Source organism: Rhinolophus hipposideros, assembly GCF_964194185.1.
Source record: "Rhinolophus hipposideros genome assembly, chromosome: 10".
Lineage (NCBI taxonomy): Eukaryota > Metazoa > Chordata > Mammalia > Chiroptera > Rhinolophidae > Rhinolophus > Rhinolophus hipposideros.
In genome coordinates this window covers 6004320-6025435 of record NC_138056.1, presented here as the reverse complement: position 1 = coordinate 6025435, position 21116 = coordinate 6004320, and the positions used below count along the sequence as shown (strand labels likewise).

General features: G+C 60.7%; 1 protein-coding gene across 10 annotated transcripts; it reads left to right on the top strand.

The window, feature by feature from the left end:
* Positions 1 to 20576, top strand: PCNX3 (pecanex 3). 10 transcript variants are annotated; one of them, XM_081061943.1, is made up of 35 exons: positions 1 to 320; positions 695 to 882; positions 1121 to 1220; positions 1343 to 1382; positions 1482 to 1577; positions 1804 to 2931; positions 3433 to 3556; positions 3638 to 3813; positions 4280 to 4370; positions 4745 to 4880; positions 6070 to 6230; positions 6914 to 7067; positions 7328 to 7360; positions 7631 to 7802; positions 7906 to 8016; positions 8335 to 8426; positions 8580 to 8689; positions 8847 to 8952; positions 9060 to 9152; positions 9298 to 9448; positions 10216 to 10360; positions 10701 to 10878; positions 11895 to 12003; positions 12158 to 12287; positions 12712 to 12770; positions 12871 to 13086; positions 13741 to 13994; positions 17372 to 17602; positions 17755 to 17858; positions 18161 to 18308; positions 18408 to 18638; positions 18716 to 18990; positions 19359 to 19492; positions 19576 to 19874; positions 19950 to 20576. In XM_081061943.1, exons 1-35 carry the CDS (start codon positions 168 to 170, stop codon positions 20142 to 20144), a joined length of 6123 nt encoding a protein of 2040 aa, XP_080918069.1. In that variant the 5' UTR covers positions 1 to 167; the 3' UTR covers positions 20145 to 20576. The 10 variants fall into 10 exon arrangements, with proteins under 10 accessions (XP_080918069.1, XP_080918066.1, XP_080918063.1 ...); XM_081061940.1 differs by having other exon boundaries at positions 4745 to 4955; positions 6109 to 6230; XM_081061937.1 differs by having other exon boundaries at positions 3635 to 3813; positions 6109 to 6230.
* Positions 20577 to 21116: the final 540 nt, after the last annotated feature.

Below are 21116 nucleotides of genomic sequence, written 5' to 3'. Positions count from 1 at the left end.
CCTGCCCGTACCCGCGCCCCGCCGACCCCTCTCCCCCGCTGGGGGAGGCCATGGCGTGAGCGCCAGGCCGGGTCCCGGGGCCCTCAGGCGCCAGGCGGGGCATGGGCCGGGGGCCGCCCCCATGAGGGTCCCGGGAGGAGGGCGCTCGCAGCAGCAGCGGCGGTGCCATGGGGTCGCAGGTGTTACAGATCCTGCGCCAGGGGGTGTGGGCCTCGCTTACCGGCGGTTGGTTCTTCGACCCGCACCAGAGCACCTTCTCCAACTGCTTCCACCTCTACGTTTGGATCTTCCTGCTCACCTTTCCCTTCCTGCTGTACATGGTAAGGCGCTGCCACCACCTGTAACTCCCGCCACTGAAAGGGAGGGCAGGTGGCACTAAGGCTTGGTGGCCTGGCAGGGATTCGGGGCTGTGCCTTGGGCTCTGGGGTGTGGGGAGAGGAACCACCGCAGATTTGGGGTGCGTGGAGGAGAAGCCAAATTCTTCCTGTCCTGGGCTGGGTGACGTTGAGTAGCTCACGGAATATCTGTCTCCAGTTAGAAGACAGAGCTACTGGTCGGGTCCCTGTACTAGTGTCACAGAGGGGCGATGCAGTCTTCTTGTGAATTTGTGAACCCTAGCGCTGACGGAGGTGGTAGGTCCACTCCACGGGGGCAGAGCTGTATGAGGAGGAACCTGACTCGCTGCCACTTCCAGGTCCTGCCTCCCAGCTTGATGGTGGCCAGTGTGTACTGCCTTGTGGTGGCTGTCATTTTTGCCACCATCAAAACTGTGAACTATCGGTTGCATGCCATGTTCGACGAGGGCGAGATTGTGGAGAAGCGCAACTCTACCATGGGGGAGCCAGAGGAAGAGCCTGCCCAGGGGGACAACAATCCGCTCAGGTGGGTGGGGTAGCGGCTCTGTTGGGGATTGAGGGCTCTTATTGCCTGGGCTTGAGCATCGGAGGATGGAGGAGGGCCTTGGGAGCGTTGGCTTCACGAGTGGTTCAGTACTTGTTCTGTAATCGGTCCTGAAATTATAAGGGAACCTTTGAAAAGAGAGAAGCGACGGGGATGGCAGAGGAGGTACTAGATAAAGAGGGTAGGTTAGCGCAATGCTGAAGCTCTTCTCCACTGCCAGGGATCCCGGAGTGGAGATGACAGTGTTTCGGAAAGTGAGTTCCACACCCCCAGTACGTTGTAGCTCCCAGCATTCCGTGTTTGGCTTCAACCAGGTCTCGGTGAGTGGTCCTGGCCCTTAGCCTCTCCCACTCTCCTCCTGAGAGCCCATGCCCACCACGGGTATGTCCTGAGGCCACTTCCTGTCCTGTTTGCTCCTTCATACCTGTCTCTGTCTGCCCAGGAGTTGCTGCCCCGGATGGAAGACTCTGGGCCCCTCCGAGGTAGGTCGCTGCTGCTCAGGGCAGAAGGTAGTGGTGTGGAACAGGATGGCACGCAGCTGCCCTGGGGTCCTGCTTCTGACTCTGGGACCGTGGTTGCAGACATCAAGGAGCTGGTGCGGGAGCAGGGCAGCAACAATGTGATCATGACCTCAGCCGATCGAGAGATGCTCAAGCTAAGCTCCCAGGAAAAACTGAGTGAGTGGGCATGATATGGCGGGGGCTTGGGGGAACACTAGCTGTTTTCTCTCTGAGTCACCCAGTTGTGCCACCCTGGGGCTCTCTTTGTTCTCCTGGATGGCTTCTCCTCAGGGTCCTACCCCAGCTGGCTGTCAGGGAAGGCAGAGACCGTAAGACCCCTTAGCCACCGGTTCCTTTCTCAGTGTGCTCTTCACTCACTTTCTGCCTTCCTTTCTTCTGACAGTTGGAGACCTTCCCCAGACGCCCCCGGGGGCTGCCCCAGACCCCTCTCTTCCCAGCACGGACTCTTCAGAACGTTCTCCCCTGGCTGGAGATGGAGCCCCCTGGAGTGGGAGCAGTGTGGCTGACACTCCCATGAGCCCCCTGCTGAAGGGGAGCCTCAGCCAGGAGCTGAGCAAGAGCTTCCTGACTCTGACCCGGCCTGACCGGGCCCTGGTGAGGACCAGTAGTCGGCGGGAACAATGCCGGGGAGTGGGCGGCTACCAGCCCCTGGACCGGCGGGGCTCAGGAGAGCCCACGCCCCAGAAAGCCGGCTCCTCAGATTCCTGCTTCAGTGGCACTGACAGGGAGACGCTGAGCAGCTTTAAGAGTGAGAAGACCAACTCAACCCACCTGGACAGCCCCCCTGGTGGGCCAGCCCCTGAGGGCAGCGACACAGACCCACCCTCGGAGGCAGAGCTGCCCGCCTCACCAGATGCTGGAGTCCCCTCAGATGACACGTTGCGTTCCTTTGACACAGTCATAGGAGCAGGGACACCGCCAGGTCCAGCTGAGCCGCTCCTGGTTGTGCGGCCCAAGGACTTGGCCCTGCTCCGGCCTAGCAAACGGCGGCCGCCCGTGCGAAGACACTCCCCACCCGGCCGTGCCCCTCGGCGGCCCCTGCTGGAAGGCGGGGGCTTCTTTGAGGATGAAGACACCAGTGAGGGCAGTGAACTGAGCCCGGCCTCCAGTCTCCGATCTCAGCGCCGCTACAGTACCGACAGCTCCTCTTCTACCTCTTGCTACTCCCCCGAGAGCTCCCGGGGCGCAGCAGGGGGGCCTCGGAAGCGACGGGCCCCCCATGGGGCGGAGGAGGGGACTGCTGTGCCCCCCAAACGGCCCTATGGGACCCAGCGGACGCCTAGTACTGCCAGCGCCAAAACACATGCCCGTGTGCTGAGCATGGATGGAGCAGGGGGTGATGTCCTAAGGGCCCCCCTGGCTGGCTCCAAGGCTGAGCTGGAGGCCCAGGCAGGGGTGGAGCTGGCTGCCGGTGAACCCGCTGCGCTGCCTGCCGAGGCCCGCAGGGGACCTGCTGCCAACCAGCCTGGCTGGCGGGGGGAGCTGCAGGAGGAAGGTGCTGTAGGGGGAGGTAAGTGCCAGCTGCAGGGTTGGGGAGGGAGGTGAGCCAGGTCGGGCCTTAGGTCTGGGCAAAGGGCAGACGCGTGGATCTGGTCGGGGTCAGCCCAGCCTCTGTCTCAGGCAGCAGGTGGCTGTGGACTCAGCGATTGAGTGACACAATCTGCCAGACCCCTCAGATAAGCAGGGCTGCAGCCACGGGGAGACAGGCAGAGAGACCTCCGGCACCGTTCTCCAGGTCCTGCCCTTGGTACTGGAAGCCTCTGCCCCTCACGACTTGCGGCATCCATGGTCATCATCCTGGGCCATCAGTGGGGCAGGGCAGTCATACTGTCTTCATTTCCAAATGTGGAAACCGAGGCACAAGTGATTAGGTGACCTGGCTGGGCCCCAGCGCCAGGGCATGGTTAGGCTAGGCTTCACTTTATCTCCAGATGGAAGCACCTATCCTACCCCTACCCCTACCTCTGTCCAAGCCACTGTCACTTACGCTCGGAGGTCTCTCTCTGAGCAGCGGCCGAGGAGGCTGGCAAGCGGGACCGCTCGAGCAGTGTGAGGCGGACTCAGGCGATCCGTAGACGCCACAACGCAGGCAGCAACCCCACTCCTCCTGCGTCTGTCATGGGCTCACCCCCCAGGTGAGCGTCTGCCACCAGTCGGAGGGCCAGGGGCCAGCTGGCTCTAGGTGGTGCTGACCCATGGCTGACCCTCCCCAGCAGCCTGCAGGAAGCTCAGCGAGGCCGGGCTGCCTCCCACTCCCGGGCGCTGACACTGCCCTCGGCCCTGCATTTTGCCTCCTCGCTGCTGCTCACCCGGGCCGGTGCCAACGTGCATGAGGCCTGTACCTTTGACGACACCTCTGAGGGGGCCGTGCACTACTTCTACGACGAGAGTGGTGAGCCCCTCCTCAAGTCCTGGGGCCCAGCCTCTGACCCCGGCCAGCCTAGCGGGGGCTCCCTTTCTCTCCCGCTGAGGGTCTTGGTCATCCCAGCAGCAGTGCTCCCTGCCAGGCACACACCAACCCACTGGCCCTGTGATGAGCGCTTTCTCTGCGCCACCTGACGTCAGACTTGCAGCCTCTCTGAGCTGTGGGTAGTCTCATCATCTCCGTTCTGCTGCTGAGGAAACTGAGGCATGGCCTGGCGTCAGGCTGATAGACTGGGCTCCACACCCGGGGTGGCTGATTGCAGCCAGGCCCCAGACCAGCTGGCCTTCTCTTCAGCTCTTGTCCTCAGGGGCTGGACTGCCACCCAGGGGGACATGGCACAGGATTTTTCCTCTCTCGATGGCCCTGTTGCCCACATGGGTTATGCCTCGTCCTGTCCCTGACGTGTTGCCTCGTGTCCCACACCCTGTCCCAGGCGTGCGGCGTTCCTACACCTTCGGGCTGGCTGGAGGCGGCTACGAGAACCCCGTCGGGCAGCAGGGGGAGCAGGCCACCAATGGGGCCTGGTGAGTCTCCTAAGTATGAGCTCCTGTTTCTGGGAAGTTTTCTCGCCCTCTTCCGGGCTGGGGAAGTGGCAGTTCGGAAACCTTCAGGAGGAGGGGAGAGTGAGGAGCAGGGAAGGGCAGGCCTACAGGAATCCCTTGGCTCCCTGGCTCCATGACACTTCCAAGCAGAAGGCTTCTAGAACCTTCCAGTAAGCCCAGGGCCTGGAAGGGAGGCACTTCTGCCACCTGCCTTCTCTGGACCCCCTCTTCTGTGCTTCCTTTGGGTATCTGAGCAGCCCCCTTGGGTCCTTAGTCATGGCCTGGTATCAGCCTCAACCCCACTCTGTCCCAGGGCTCATCAGCGGCCCTAATCCTCACTCCTATGATTCCCACAGGGACCGCCACTCACATTCCTCCAGCTTCCATTCCGCTGATGTCCCTGAGGTGGCAGGTGGCCTGAACCTGCTGCAGCCAAGGCCCGTGGTTCTGCAGGGCATGCAAGTGCGCCGAGTGCCCCTGGAGATCCCGGAGGTTAGGAGCCAACCATTGGGCAAGGACCTGCATGAGGGGGCTGTAAGGGGGGCAGGTCGCCAAGCCCTCACCCAGGTACCAGCAGGCACAGGCCGCTGAGTGAGGGCTCCAGGGGCCCTCCGGGGTCTGTCCTGATGTTTGATGGCCGGCACAGGGTGTGCAGGCTGTGGGTCTGAATGGTTCAGGGAGCCGCTTATTCAACAAACGTATCTGGGTTGTCTTCATTCTGGAGGGACCAGCAGCCGGTGGAGATGATGGGTGTTAGCAATGACACCTGCAAAAGGGGCAGTTCCGCTTACCATGGTGACTGGGCACCTCATGCGTGGGATAATTGGGGATACCATTTGTGCTCCTCAGCTTAGCAGTTACTAATAGTGCACCTTTTTACTCCTGAAAACGTCCTGATTTGGACAGTAATTTGCAGGATTAGCCTAGTAGTGGAAATACTGAGAACACGTGAGAGGTCAAAGCTTAAAGAATAGTTACAAAAGCACCCACGCATCTAACGCCCCAGGCCACAGACAGACCATGGGTATCACCCCGATGCCCCATGTGCCCCTACCTGATGCATGTATTCTTCTTAATCTGCACATGGGGTAGCAGTGTTGTCCTCACACAGCTGACAGCCATCTTCAGAGGCGGGGGCTATGCATCTGTGGCTCTCCGTCATGTCCCCAGGGCCCAGCACAGGGCCAGGCCCACGGTTGTCCTCTAGAAGTACTTGTTGAATGAAGGCCAAGAAGCCCAAAGAGCAGTTCGTCCAGGGCCTCACAGCACTGGCATTGGCACCAGGCCTTCCTCTCAGCCGGTACCCCATGGGCCAGGGTGGACGGGTCAGAATGACCCTGATGACCCTGTCCAGGAGGTGGGTAGCATTTACGTTGAGTCCCAAATGTCAAGGTGGATTTCACTGAGCCCAGGAAGAATGCAGAAGACAGATATGGGAGCTAGTAACTCTGGCCCCTGGTAGCCCTAGAAGTCCTCGGTAGCCATTGAGCTATGGACTGGGAACCTGGAGCAAGGAGCAGACTCTTGCAGCGGAAGGTCAGGGCAGGCCCCAGGGCCACTAGAGAGTGGGGACTTGCAGTGTTGGAGGAGATGGTCGACCAGCCAACGCGCTGGGGGGTGGGAGTGGCAATGAACCATGTAGGGGGTGAGGGGCTGATGGCCGCGGCTGTGGGGACTGCAGTTTGACCTGCTGGACCAGGACTCCCTGCACGAATCCCAGGAGCAGACGCTGATGGAGGAGGCGCCGCCCCGTGCCCAGCACAGCTACAAGTGTTGGCTTTTCCCCGGCCGCTGGACCTCTGTGCGCTACGAGCGGCTCGCCCTGCTGGCCCTGCTGGACCGGTGAGCGCCCACCTGCCTCGGCCCCACGTCCTTGGCCCCTGGCCTTCCAGACTTTGTGACATGTGAGGCCATCCTGGCATCAGGGAAGCTGACTGCTGGGGGTCACGGAGGGCTGGAGCCTGCAGTGGGATTTCTTTAGGTTTCTTTGGGGTTCAAAAGGGTGGCAAAATGGTGGTGCTCTAGTCACCCCGTCTCTCCCGAAGTTCTGCTCAAAACAGTTTCTGTTTGTTTTATTTGTTTCTGTGGTAGATTTGGTTAAACTGAGTCGTGTATCCTTAAAACCATTTGTCTCAGCCTTCCCATTTCTCAGGGGAAACTGAGGCCCAGAAAGTCAGAGAAGTCAGATGACTTTTATTGTCTGTGTGGACAGTTTCGGCCTAGAACCCACGTTCTGGCTTCCGGTGCTCTCGGTTTCTCCAGGCTCTGTGACTGGTGTGTGTTGGCCACTGCCTGTGTGCATAGTGTGGCATGCCTGAGCTGGAGATGGGCAGGTCCCCGGAGTGGTGGCAACTGGAGCCCTCGGGGACTAGAGGGGCAAAGATTGGGGTGCAGGGTAGCCACAGGGCCCTGCCCCTGAGAGGTTATAGGGTCAGGGATTCAGAGGTTGTGGGGTGGTGTGCCCCCACTCCTTGCCCCCCTTGCGGTGGAGAGGAGGGTGCACCCTGACCCTGCTGTCTTTCCAGGACTCGCGGGCTGCTGGAGAACATCCTGGGCGTTGGCCTGAGCAGCCTGGTCGCCTTCCTGGGCTACTTGTTGCTGCTCAAGGGCTTCTTCACCGACATCTGGGTCTTCCAGTTCTGCCTGGTCATCGCCTCCTGCCAGTATTCCCTGCTGAAGGTCAGGCCTGCCTTCCCTGGCTCTCCTTCCCCCGCCTCTTCCTGGACGCCCCCGTTCCCATGACCCGTCTTGAGAGGGGTGAGCTAGAAAGCAAATAAGATGCCTAAAATCTCCTATAACCTGCTCCTCATCTTACAAATAAGAGCTGAGGCTTAGGACAGTTCAGGGTCCTGCCCTGGTCCCTCCTAACAGTCCGGGGCTGGAACTCTGACCCCCGCGGCGCTGGCTCTCCTTGCTGATGTAGCTCTCGTCTCTTCCAGAGTGTCCAGCCTGACGCGGCATCCCCCATGCACGTGAGTACCAGAGGAGCAGCGCCTGCGCCCAGGAGGCAGGGCTGAGACCAGGTGGGGCGGGATTGGCTGGGGGAGGGCAGGGCTCCCTCACTACCCACATGGCCCCAGGTCTTCAGTTCTGCTGCTCCCACCCTGCCAGACTTTCTGTCTTGGGTCGAGGGTTAGGCCTGGGGTGTGTGCGTTTGTGTGTGCATGTGCATACATGAGCGTGCACGTGTGTGCAGGGTGGTCAGTGGGGGAGGCCCGGCTGCTCACGGGCCCACTCTCCAGGGCCACAACTGGGTGATTGCATACAGCCGGCCTGTTTACTTCTGCATCTGCTGTCTGCTCATCTGGCTGCTGGATGCCCTGGGCTCGGCTCAGCCCTTCCCGCCCGTCTCCCTCTACGGCCTCACACTCTTTTCCGCCTCCTTCTTCTTCTGTGCCCGTGACGTGGCCACTGGTGAGACTGGGCAGGGCTACAGTGGCCTGGGAGAAGAAGGTCCCAAGGGTGGGCCCAGGGGCAGCCCGCAGGCTGACTGGGCCCTTGCTTTCCCTCCTGCCAGTGTTCACCTTGTGCTTCCCGTTCGTCTTTCTCCTGGGCCTCCTGCCCCAGGTCAATACCTGCCTCATGTACCTGCTGGAGCAGATAGATATGCATGGCTTTGGGGGCACAGGTATGATGCCCACAGTTGGCTTGGGGATTGAGGGGCAGTGTGGGGCCCAGGAGTGCCCACAGATTGGGTGTGTGGCTCCAGTCCTTTGCTGAGCCTTCTACCACGTTGATACTGTAGATTCTAAGAGTCCAGGTCTCTTCCCCTTTCCTCCCAGGCAAGTGGTTTAAACCAGACAGTGCCAGGAGCTCTGGAGGCCTCTCGGGCTGGGGCTGGGGTCCCAGGGAGGTTAGGCTCTGGGCATGGAGGGGCAGTGGGGCGGGGTGAGGTGGGTGCCGTCAGGTAGGTGCAGGGCTTTAGCTACTGTGTCTCACCTCACAGCCGCCACCAGCCCCCTCACTGCAGTCTTCAGCCTCTCCCGTAGCCTGCTGGCTGCTGCCCTGCTCTATGGCTTCTGCCTTGGGGCCATAAAGGTAGGGAGGATGTGGGGGGTGGGGGGCATGCTGAGACCCAGGCGTTGTTGGGACAGGGCTGTGAACTGGGCTCAGCAAAGGCTGCCATGGGGGACACCCCCACCCCCCATGCTTCCCCTCACCTCCCCTGACCGGCATGGGTTCTCTCCCCAGACTCCTTGGCCGGAGCAGCACGTCCCTGTCCTCTTCTCGGTCTTTTGTGGCCTCCTGGTGGCGCTGTCCTACCACCTGAGCCGGCAGAGCAGTGACCCTACTGTGCTCTGGTGGGTGCCTGCATGTGCCTATCTGCGAACACGTGTGTTCATGTGTGTCTTTGCATGGCAAGGGTTGGAGGGCCTGCCTATGCCTGTCACCGACTGACCCAGGGAGGAGCACAATTCTCCCCAGCCCCGGGCCCCTGACTTTTCTTACCCGCTCCAGGTCTCTGATCCGGAGCAAGCTCTTCCCTGAGCTAGAGGAGCGGAGCTTGGAGACAGCCCGGGCCGAGCCCCCAGACCCACTGCCAGACAAGATGCGCCAGTCGGTGGTGAGGGGCCGTAGTGCGGGGCTCTAGTTCCAAGGTGGGGGGCTGAGAGGGGTTGTGGTCAGCCTCTGGGTGGCGGGCACCCACACTGGTGTTCCCCGGCCCTGCAGCGCGAGGTCCTGCACTCTGACCTGGTGATGTGTGTGGTGATCGCCGTGCTCACCTTCGCCGTCAGCGCCAGCACCGTCTTCATTGCCCTGAAGGTTCGTGTAGCACAGGCCTTGCAGGAACTTGCTCAACCTGAGGGCCCCGGGCAGCCATCGCCTCATATCCCCTCAGTCCCGGCCTGGCCTGTGCCCAGGCCACCTGAGGCCCCTGGGCTGAGCCTCCAGCCTTTCTCTCTTGCAGTCGGTGCTGGGGTTCGTGTTGTACGCATTGGCTGGGGCTGTGGGCTTCTTCACACATTACCTGCTGCCTCAGCTCCGTAAACAGCTGCCATGGTTCTGCCTGTCGCAGCCCGTGCTGAAGCCGTTGGAGTACAGCCAGTATGAAGTGCGTGGTGAGTGCCGCCCCTGCCCCGGGGCTGGACCTCCCCACCCAACTCGCCTGCCCTGATTTCCCTGCTGACCACAGCCTGGTTACCAGTGGACTAGAGCGTGCCAGCAGGGGGCAGCCTCTGCCTATGCTGCCCTGTGGGCTGCGTTGCCCTCTGTGCCCTCGCCTGCCTGCTGGGCCCCAGCTTGTTCCCTGCTCAGCCCTTTTTTGCTCACCTTGTGTTCTCTGAGGGTTTTAAAGAATTCCAGGGTTTTAAAGGGCCCTCTTGTCCAGAATGGTAAACTGGTTACCAGTGGCCTAGATACTTGGGCGGTGCAACAAACACACCCTTGAGCCTGATTTAAACATCTGGATTTGCTATACAGAGGTCCATAGGCTTTGTTTATCTTAAACGATGAAAGATTTTGCCTACAGGGCCAGCATCTCCATGTGACTCCAGTTAGCTCGAGCTGAGTAGTAGTGGCCCCTTCCGAGGGACCTTGCAGCTCAGGGTCACTGTGTACTTGGCTTCACCCAGCCTGCCCTGGCTATGGTGCACATCTGGGACCTCCCGGGCAGCCCTTAGAGCTCCTTCCCTAAGCCCTAACATGCCCTGCCTGGGCCTCATCCCCTTCCTTGGAGATCATGTCCCTCACCCAGAGTCTCCAGGGACCCAGAACCCCACATCCAGAGGTCGGCCCTCCCTCCAGGTTCCCTATCTGTCCTGGCCACGCAGTGGGAGGGGAGCGTGGAGGGCCAGGTGCTAGCCAGCAGCCCCGCCTCCTGCTGCAGGCGCTGCCCAGGTGATGTGGTTTGAGAAGCTGTACGCCGGCCTGCAGTGTGTCGAAAAGTACGTCATCTACCCTGCCGTGGTGCTCAACGCCCTCACAGTGGACGCCCACACTGTCGTCAGCCACCCGGACAAGTTCTGCCTCTAGTGAGCACCACCCCCATCCCACCATCTACATTCCTGTGTGACACCTGGGGAAACTGAGGCCCAGAGAGGGAATGAGACCTGCCTCAGTTGCCCAGCAAGCTAAAGTAGGACCCCAGCTCTTAGTTCTTTCCGTTGAAGCAGTTGCCTCTTTGAAAGCGGATGTGTCCCCCAAGTGGGTTTAAAAGGGGTGATCCCTTTCAAAGGCAGAGACTAAGAATGACTGGCCCAAGAGAGCAGGGCCAGCCCTGCAGAGCCCAGGCCGGGGCTGGCAAGGCATGGGCACCATACCCACTGCCCACTGAGCCCCCGCTGGGTACCTAACACCTGCCCTCACCCATAGCTGCCGGGCGCTGCTGATGACCGTGGCTGGCCTGAAGCTGCTGCGCTCGGCCTTCTGCTGCCCACCCCAGCAGTACCTGACTTTGGCCTTCACAGTCCTGCTCTTCCACTTCGATTACCCACGCCTCTCCCAGGGCTTTCTGCTCGACTACTTCCTTATGTCCCTGCTCTGCAGCAAGGTGAGCTGGTGGCCATGTTGCAGGCTCCGGGCTGTGCAGCGGGAGCAGAACTCGGCTGCCTTGGTGGGGGTGGGGCATGACTTCCCCAGGGGCCTGCGCCCCTCGTGGCCACTGCCACATTAGCCCCACTGTAGGCCTTCACAGCAGCTCCTCTAGGAGCAGAGAGGAAGCTATGGTTCACAGGTTAAGTGACTTGCCTCAGGTCCCCGGGAGAATTGGTGGCCAGTCAAGATTCGAGTTCAGGTCTTTCTGACTTCACAGCTCTTTCTCCGAGTCACGATACTTGACCATCCTCCTCTTAAGCAGTTAAGATAGAACTGGGCCTTGTCCTCGATACCACCTTGTGAGCTCTGCCCTTTTGCCAGTCACAGCCCTGGAGCCTAGTTAAGAGCTGACTTTCAGAAGCCCCGAGGGCCTGGGTGTGTGTAGATTGCTCTGCCCGGTTGTGGGCTTTTCTAATCGGATTGTGGGGGTCGCGTTGAACAAAGGACTGTTCCCTGGCACTGGACTGGAGGCCTGCAGTGGGACCCCAGCGCAGGCCTGAGCCTTTTTCTCACTCACATGGACATTGTAGTCTGGTTTTCTGGTCTGGCCCCGGATGGTGAAGATCTAAACTGTGTCCCCCTCTGAGGGCAGTGCCTGTGACTGTCTCTTGACCTTCAGTACCATAGTCAAGGCCCACTGACAGAAGCGTGGCCTGAGCAAGTCATTTACCTGTTCTACTTTCTCTGAACCTCAACTTTCCCATTTGTGAAATGGGACAGCTATAGGAAACTCCTTGGGTGGTTGCACAGGTGAAATGGCTAATGCCCCCTTAGAGTACTTGCTTTGTTGGGAGGTTGCTAGTGGTAACAGGTGCTTTGAGCCAGGTCCAGACAGGGCCGGGCGTGATCTTGAGCTAGACTCCCACATGGGCAGCCAGTGGGGTAACCCCAAGGCTCTGAGTGGCACTTGGTAGACCCCGGCTCTGTGAATGACCTCGTCTCTCTTCCCTTCTCCCCCTCGGACCCTGCCAGCTGTGGGACCTGCTGTACAAGCTGCGCTTTGTGCTGACCTACATCGCGCCCTGGCAGATCACCTGGGGCTCGGCTTTCCACGCTTTTGCCCAGCCCTTCGCCGTGCCACGTACCCAGCCTACCGCCTGCTGCCTGGGTGGGGGTGTGCAGGGAGGGCCGTGGCCTGGGATGGGGGCCTGCAGGGAGGGTTGATGGGAGTTGTGGGTGGTGAGGGGGGCCAGGGAGGGTCCAGTGTGCTGGTCACCTCCTTGACTTGTGCCCAGACTCGGCCATGCTGTTCGTTCAGGCCCTGCTCTCGGCGCTCTTCTCCACGCCCCTCAACCCCCTGCTGGGCAGCGCCGTCTTCATCATGTCCTATGCACGACCCCTCAAGTTCTGGGAGCGTGACTACAAGTGAGTCTCCTGGCAGACAGGCATGTTGCTCAGAGGGACCCCGGGAGGAGGGGGGCTGCCAGATGGGACAGGGAAGGTCACTGGGTCGGAGGGAGGAGTTGGGAGCCCAGCCCCGATGGGGCACAGGGAGGGGACCGCAGCGGGGCTGACACGGTGGGCTTTGGTGGCTGATCTGATGGGGGCAAAAGCCAGGCCAGGCCAAGGCCTTGGGCTCACACCCTGGGCTTCTTGGCTGTGTGGTCCTGGGTGAGTCCCCTCCTGTCCCTGAGCCTCCTCCTCCTGGGTAATGGGGCCGTCACGGCATCTGGCCAGAGCACAGGAGTGGGGTTTGGGGAGGACATGGTGCTGACCTGGTGGGAATGGTCCCTGAACCCTCGGCAGCCGCACCGCCTGGCTCAGCTGTGTTGTCGCTCTCTCTGAACAGCACTAAACGTGTGGACCATTCCAATACCCGCCTGGCCACACAGCTGGACCGGAATCCCGGTATGTACCCAGCCCCCCAGGGCACTTGGGGGCGGGGCCTCCTGGGAAGGAGTGACTGACTTGTCACTCCGTCCACTTATCTGTCCGTCCTGCATTCCAGGCGCTGACGACAACAACCTCAACTCCATTTTCTATGAGCACTTGACGCGCTCGCTGCAGCACACGCTATGTGGGGACCTGGTGCTGGGCCGCTGGGGCAACTACGGGCCCGGCGACTGCTTCGTCCTAGCTTCCGACTACCTCAACGCCCTGGTGCACCTCATCGAGGTTGGCAATGGCCTCGTCACCTTCCAGCTGCGTGGCCTTGAGTTCCGGGGTGAGCCGCGGGGCCTCGTGTGGCCTCATAGCGTGTGAGCGCTGGCTGCTCGTCCCACTCTGCCCTGGTTTGCTGAGTGACCTTGAGCAAGGCACTCTTCCTGGACCTGGGTTTGCCAGTCTGAGCCGTGAGGTGGCATGGTCAGGGCCACACCCTGTCCCTGCTCTATTTGGTCTTAGTGACCGAATAGGCTGCTCTGGTGAAAGCTTGGGCCCGAAGCTCCCGCTGGCCTGCTCTGTGGCCTTGGGCTTGGTCCAGGTGGGGTGCCGTGGGAACCCCTGGTGAGGGAGCGAGCTCCTGGCCCTCAGGAAGATGTGTACACTGGATATCCGCCTCAGAAAAGGACCCTAAGGGTGCAGAGGGGCTCTAAGCACAGCTTATGAGCACCGTGAACCTGAGCAAGTCACTCCTCGTGGAGCTTCAGTCTTTGTCTCTGTAAATGAGGGACCAGAGCCCTGTTCCCCCACTCCCACCCCCCTGTGGCCTCTGGGAGTCAGGAGGAGAGAGGGGCTTTTTCGTTAATTTCCTCACACAGCGCGCTGGTGGTGAGGGTGAGTGGCACAGGCCTACAGCGGCCATGCTTGGGCACTCGCTGGGGAGGAGGCAGGCCGGGATGCCCTAGTGGCCCCCTGACCGGGCGCCCCTGCCCTGCAGGTACCTACTGCCAGCAGCGCGAGGTGGAGGCCATCACAGAGGGCGTGGAGGAGGATGAGGGCTGCTGCTGCTGCGAGCCTGGCCACCTGCCTCGGGTCCTGTCCTTCAATGCCGCCTTTGGGCAGCGCTGGCTAGCCTGGGAGGTGACGGCCAGCAAGTACGTGCTGGAGGGCTACAGCATCAGCGACAACAACGCAGCCTCCATGCTGCAGGTCTTCGATCTCCGCAAGATTCTCATCACCTACTATGTGAAGGTACGGCCCTGGTGGCTGGGCAGCGGGGACCCCCCGGGAACGCTCACTGACCAGGCGCAGCCCGCGTGTCGTCTTCTGGATTGTTGGGAACCTGTTTGGCTTTAGGGACACAGAGGCCAGGGACTTGAAGTGTCCTCAAAATGCCAGTCTGGACAATGGGCCTTAGGGGCCCCAGCGGCTTGTGTGGCTCTGACAGTGGGGTGCCTAAGGCGAGGGGCTCCCTGTCACCCTCTTCCAGAAGGCTCACCTTGGCAGTGAGTATTGGGGGCCGATGGGCGACACGCGCACAGGTCCCTGAATTGGGCTGCTGGTCCCAGGAGGGGCAGTTGCTGAGGCCAGCCTTGTAGACCACCAGGCCCCCTGCGCCACCTCCCACCAGTACAGAGTGACAACAATGCTAGCAGTGGTGGCATTCATGACAGTCATGGAGCAGCTGCCAAGCAGGGGTGCTTGCTGAGGGGCAGCCTCTGCCAGGCGCCTCTCCCGAGCTGAATGAGCCCCCCACACCCTCTAGGACAGGTCCTGCAGTCTCAGGTGTAGAGGTGGGCTTGTGGAGGGAAGTGATTTGCCCAGAATCAGGAAAAAGACGCAGGGCCAGGCTTAGATGGTGGGCCTAGGCCTCCCTGTGTCAGCTCAGGTTCTCCAAGCCTAGCCTGCGGCTCTCGAGACCAGAACGAGCTGGGTTCTGGGAAGCCTGGGATGTCACCTCCCTTTCTGTGCCTTGGTTTACCCCCTTAAGAAGTGGGGCTTACGGTAGTTCAGTGAGGTGGCAGGAACTGAGGCTTTGTGGGCCCTAGCATAGGGGAACTTACGAGAATGGGGTAGGTTGGTGGCCACAGTCCAGGTCCCCACGTGCCCTCTGTGCATCTGCTCTGGGGCTGCCTTTGTAGGGCCCAGATAAGTGGCCTGTTGGGGCCCAGGTGAGCCTGCCCACCTGAACTCTCTAGGGCAGTCTTTGCGTCCCCCAGCTGTTGTTTGGCCTCCCGCTGACAGCCCTTGTCACACAGCAGAGAAGCTGTAATTTCTCCGTTGTTTTTTTGTCCACCCATCCTCTCCTGGGGAAGGGTTTGTGAGCCCCTCCTCCCCCGTCTCACTTTCACCAAAAAGGATGCTATAATTCAGACAGGGACATTCCCAGCCCCTGGTTACCCAGGGGTCAGTCCTGGCCACCTTCCCTTCCCATCTCAAGAAAGGTGCTTTTGCCAGGTCACCCTGCTGCCTCCCAAGAGCCCAGCTCAAGGCCAGTGCAGCCTTCTCAGGGCTTTGCCCTAGGCACCCGGCCAGGCCCAGGTTGGCAGGCTGAGAGGAGCTCCTTTTGCCAAGTGCATCGGCCCATAGGGAAGCCAACCTGCCACGGCTGCCTCAAAGGCTGGGCAGAATCTGAGCAGATACAGATGCCTGGAGGACCTGGGAAAGGGATCCACAAGCTGGAGTATGGGGTGTTGTTTGGAAAGACCAATTGGGGCTGCCAAGGGCAGGGCCTACGGGACAGCAAGTGTTCAGGGCAGCCCCTCAGGCCTGGGGCCATTCACAGATGTGTCCCATCCAGCCCTTGTGGTTGGCAGACCAGGCAGAGCGCTTCCTGTACTGCATCTGCCCCCCTCAGAGCCTCCTCCCACACCTTGCCCTTCTGCAAGAGGCACTGAGAGCAGTTAGGTGACAGACTCAATCCAAACCCTGTAGCCGCAAAGACACTGGCCCCACGACTGCCTGCAGCCAAGTCTTGGGGTCCTGTCAACATTTCCAAGCCCAGGAATCTTTGTTACCCTGTTTGATTCTTTCAGCAATCCTTGGAAGAAGCAGGGCTGGTGTCATTGGCCCCTTTGATAGCTGAGGAAACTGAGGTTCACAGACCTGTCCCTGCAGTTCGGTGGGGATGAAAGGAGAAGAGGGCCACAGTTGTGAGACCTGTGAGGATTCAGTGAGCTGCCCACGTAGAACACTGAGCAGAGCCTGACGCCCCACAGATGCTCACCGATGGGCGCTGTGACAGCTGAGCAGCACTCTGAGGGCTGGGTTCCGGGACAGCTGAGGTCCCACAGAAATTGTCAACACCGAGAAATTAACAGGCAAAAATTAACAGAGAACTTACGATGCGCCAGGCCTGCTCCTCCCCACACCCCTGCGCATTTTCGTTTTTGGTTTAGAGGCTGGTGGGGCCCAGACTGGAGATGTCCTCTGGGCAAGAAAGTTAGCCAGGAGCTGGTGCGCCTGGAGCCCACGGCGACCCCCCAGCTATCCTACCCCTACTCACCCCATTAGGCTCCTGGTCCCCCTTCCTCTTGCTAAGGGGGAAGCCAGCCCTCTCTAAACTGTCCACCCACCTGCCCACCACCAAGGTGACACTGGGGCCAGGTTTCCACCTGCCAGGTAAGTCCCCATGTGCTGGGAACTGATGAGGCCCCACCCATAGCCATGGCCTCCCAGTGTCCTCCAGGGACCTATTTGAGGCCCTTCACTTTTCCCAGCTTGTACTGCGGTCATTTCGCCCAGGCTCTTGGCCTCTCCATGCCCAACCATAGCCACCCTGCTGGACACCCCTGCTGCCTCGGTGCCCCGTCTCTTCACGGCCAGCTGCACCACCCCTTCCAGCCCTGGACTTCCCACCCTTTCCTCAGGCTGAGGGCCAACCCCGGTGGCTCCATCCCAGGACGGCACATGGAGTCCCAGTAACCTCACTGGCTGCCAGCCTCACTGCTCATCCATTCATGCTGCCTGTGCCAGTGGCCTGCCTCCCAAAAGCCCTTCTCCATTTCACCAAGCCCTGCTTAGAAACCAGCAGTGTCCTAAGGAGTCCAGAAACCCCTGACTTTGGGCATAGGATGCCTTTTTCCTGAGGGGAGGCCCTGTGGCTGTCACACTTCAGCTGCCTAGAGATCTGTGACCCAGGGGCACTTAGGCCCCACTGGCCTGCAGCCAGCCCCACTACCTCAGCCTGACCTTCCAAGGCCTCTGAAATCTGCATCCCATGGCATCATGGCAGTGGAGAGCCCACGACTGCAACACCAGTCAGTCTGCCCTGGTGTTTAACCTTAGGCAGGTCTGGCATCTGTCTGAGCCTTGGTTTCTTTTACAAATGGCATCTTCTGAGGCACGTACGCAAGCACTGGCCACAGTGCAGGGCTCTCCAGGGGACGCTCTGTCAGGAGGGTGCTACCTGATGGCTTTCTTGCATCACCCCTGGCCTAGGGGAGAGGAGCCGACTCGCCTGTGTGGCTTTAGGAAGCTGAGACGGGACACGGGATGAGTGTCCTAGGAAGTAGACGTCAGCTCCGTTCTGAGGGAGGAGCCTCTTCCCCCTGATGCTTTCTCCTGCATTGGCCAGGCCAGGGCACTACCTGTCACTGGCCCTGTCCTGATGTCTGCCCTCCCCTCAGAGCATCATCTACTACGTGAGCCGCTCGCCCAAGCTGGAGGCCTGGCTGGGCCACGAGGGCATAGCAGCCGCCCTGCGGCCTGTGCGCGCGCCCGGCTATGCTGACTCGGACCCCACCTTCTCGCTGAGCGTGGATGAGGACTATGACCTTCGCCTCTCTGGCCTCTCGCTGCCCTCCTTCTGCGCAGTGCACCTAGAGTGGATCCAGTACTGTGCCTCACGGCGCACCCAGGTCCGGCCATCACGACCCTGGGCTGCTCGCTCCCCTCCCTGGGCGGGTTCCTCTCACCCTCAGCTTCCCTGAGGCTGGGCCCCGACCCCCACCCCAAGTTCCCTGTCTCAAGCCTAAGCTGGGCTCTGAGGATGGGGGTCCTTGTGCCACAGCCCGTGGACCAGGATTGGAACTCGCCGCTGGTCACGCTGTGTTTTGGCCTGTGTGTACTGGGCCGCCGGGCCCTGGGGACAGCCTCACATAGCATGTCTGCCAGGTGAGTGCTCACCAGTCCAGCGAGGCCTACCACTCTCCCTTCAACCCCATTCATGGAAAGTTCAGGGCCAGGGGCCCCCAGGAACCACTTCAGTCCTTCATTGTGGCTCTTCTCGTGGGCAAGGCTGTGACCTTATATCTGCTCCTCACCCCCCTGTGAGGGACCTGGGCCAGAGACTCATCTCTTTGTCAAGATGGAGAAACTGAGGCCCAGCTTGAATAACGGCCTTGGCTCAGACCACTGCACGTGGAGCCGGCCGGAGTGCAGGACCCTTGGCACTCACCTCCCTGCCCCCCTTCCAGCCTGGAGCCCTTCCTCTATGGCCTGCACGCCCTGTTCAAGGGCGACTTCCGCATCACCTCCCCACGGGACGAGTGGGTGTTTGCCGACATGGACCTGCTTCACCGTGTAGTGGCGCCTGGGGTTCGCATGGCCCTCAAGCTTCACCAGGTGGGGAGAGGTGTGCCCCGGCAGGGCAGGCAGGTGGGGGAGTGAAGCCCCTCCCCAGGGCAGGGGCCACTCACCCTGGCCCTCCCGCCCTCCCCGCAGGACCACTTCACATCCCCGGATGAGTATGAGGAGCCGGCTGCCCTGTATGATGCCATCGCAGCCAACGAGGAGCGGCTGGTCATCTCGCATGAGGGCGACCCGGCCTGGCGCAGCGCCATCCTCAGTAACACGCCCTCGCTGTTGGCGCTGCGCCACGTCTTGGATGACGCCTCTGATGAGTACAAGATAATCATGCTCAACCGTCGCCACCTCAGCTTCCGCGTCATCAAGGTGGGGACGGCCCACCCACCCAGCCCAGCCCCCTCCCTGGTGCGGGCCCCCTGACCCTTGCGTGTGGCCACCCGCAGGTTAACCGCGAGTGCGTGCGTGGCCTGTGGGCAGGGCAGCAGCAAGAGCTGGTGTTTCTACGCAACCGCAACCCTGAGCGCGGCAGTATCCAGAATGCCAAGCAGGCACTCCGCAACATGATCAACTCATCCTGTGACCAGCCACTCGGCTACCCCATCTACGTATCGCCCCTCACCACCTCGCTGGCCGGCAGTCACCCTCAGCTGCGAGCGCTGTGGGGTGGCCCCATCAGCCTGGGCGCCATCGCCCGCTGGCTTCTGCACAGCTGGGAGAGGTGAGCCCTCACTGTGACCCCAAACCAGGAGGCTGGGTTCCTGGCGCAGGAAGCCGAGGCTTAGAGAGATGAAGCCAGGCCCTCCAAGGTCTCATGAGGTGGTGGGCCAGCATGGAGCTCTGAGAGCTGGCCCCCTCCCAGAGCTGACTCTGCTCCAGGCCGCCCCACCAGCTAGAGGTGGCCTTTACTCTTAAGATCCATTGATAATGCCTTCCTGAAAAGACCCTACAAACGAGATGGCAAAATCACTTAGAAATAGGACCTTGGAGTTCAGGGCTGTTAGATGACTTGTCCTGGGGCTGGGGACTTCTGCTCGTGAGGTCTCTGGCCCTTCCCTCGCCAACTTCTTCGCCTACCCCCCGCCCTAGGCTTCACAAGGGCTGTGGTGCTGGCTGCAACAGTGGTGGGAACGTGGATGACGCGGACTGTGGCGGAGGCAGTGGCTTGACTTCCCTCAGCAATAACCCCCCCTTGGCACACCCCACACCTGAGAACACAGCAGGTGAGCTGGCGAGGCCGGGCTGAACCAGTGGATGAGGGAGACAGCCTAGCTGAGGTCTCTGCCCTCTTATCTGTCTCCTACAGGCAGTGGTGAACAACCCCTCCCACCAGGCCCTGGCTGGGGCCCGCGGCCCTCGTTGAGCGGTTCTGGTGATGGGCGTCCCCCTCCTCTGCTGCAGTGGCCTCCCCCTCGGCTCCCCGGACTGCCCCCTGCTTCACCCACCCCCACCGAGGGTCCCCGGCCCTCAAGGCCCCCTGGCCCTGGTCTCCTCTGTTCTGAGGGTCCCAGTGGGAAGTGGAGCCTAGGGGGTCGGAAGGGGCTGGGGGGATCCGAGGGGGAGCCAGCCTCAGGGAGCCCCAAAGGAGGCACCCCCAAATCTCAGGTAAGGGTCCTCTGGGAGGGCAAGGTCCTGGGCAGCTCAGATGTACTCTTGCACCAACCTGTCTCCCCTCCCCAGGCGCCCCTAGACCTCAGCCTCAGCCCTGATATCAGCACCGACGCCTCGCCCCCCAGAGCCGCCCAGGACATTCCTTGCTTGGACAGCAGTGCTCCTGAGAGTGGGACACCCACGGGGGCCCCGGGCGACTGGCCTGTCTCTGCTGAGGAGCGCGAGAGCCCAGCTGCGCAGCCCCTGCTGGACCATCAGTACTGAGTGACCCAGTGCCGTCTGGATCCCAGCCTCTGGCCCTCTCTGCTGGACCACAGAACTGAGTGGCTTTAGCTTCCACATGTGAACCCTGACCTCTGGCTGCCTTAGCCAGAGCGCTAGAACTGAGTGGCCCAGACCTCTGACTTTGACCCCTGATCTCTCATCCCTAGTCCAGGGCCTGGGCCTGGACTCCCCAAACTAAAGCAGGCAGCCTTCCAGCGAGGCCCTAAGAGCCAAACCCATGGGCTGGTCCCGCTTCAAGCCCATGGCCAGGACTGACTTGGCCTCTGGGCCTGCACTGCCTGCCAGGGCAGCCCCTCGGCCTGGACCTGGGGCTGAAATGTGGGAAGGGTGGTTTCTTTTTTCTTTTTTTTTCTTTTTTTTTTTTTTTGTGCTTTGGAGACACCAGAATTAATAACACTATTTTTGATTTTGGTTGGCGGTTTCTTCTATCTGGGAACATTTGGGTGGAGGTAGCCAGGTTAGGGTGGATGAGCTTGGAGAAGTGGATGAAAGATTTGGGACTGGGTTTTGATAGAGATAAAGATCAGAGCAGCATGGGGTTCAGGTAGTCCTGGGTCCCCATCCTCACAAGTTTGTTCCCTTTTCAAGCCTTGTTCCAAAGTTCATTTTGTTCAATTTCTCACCCCTATAATATTCCAAGACTTCCAGCTCCAGTGGCTGGCTCCTGCAATTATCAGCCTTGACCTTGGCCAAAAGCTTTTCTCTGAACTCAATTTTTCCAGCTATAAAGATGACACCTGTCTAAGGTGTTTTAAGAATGAATGAGAGCATGTGTAGAGCAGAGCCCAGTGCTTAGCAAGTGCTCAGAAATAGTCACAGTTTCTGTGGTGTGTGCCCACAGAAGCTGGACACTAGGTGACCTGCTGTAGCCCTCCCAGTTGGTTTGGAGGGCAGGTACACTTGTCCCCGGTTCTCAGACGAGGGCTGGAGGCCCGACAGTTCGCTGGACTG

Coding starts and splice junctions, on each gene's coding strand:
- PCNX3 (XM_081061936.1), top strand. CDS start 168: ATGGGGTCGCAGGTGTTACAGATCCTGCGCCAGGGGGTGTGGGCCTCG. Junction 10,361..10,700: donor CCGGACAAGTTCTGCCTCTA/GTGAGCACCACC, acceptor CCTCACCCATAG/CTGCCGGGCGCTGCTGATGA. Junction 12,288..12,711: donor TTCTGGGAGCGTGACTACAA/GTGAGTCTCCTG, acceptor CTCTCTGAACAG/CACTAAACGTGTGGACCATT.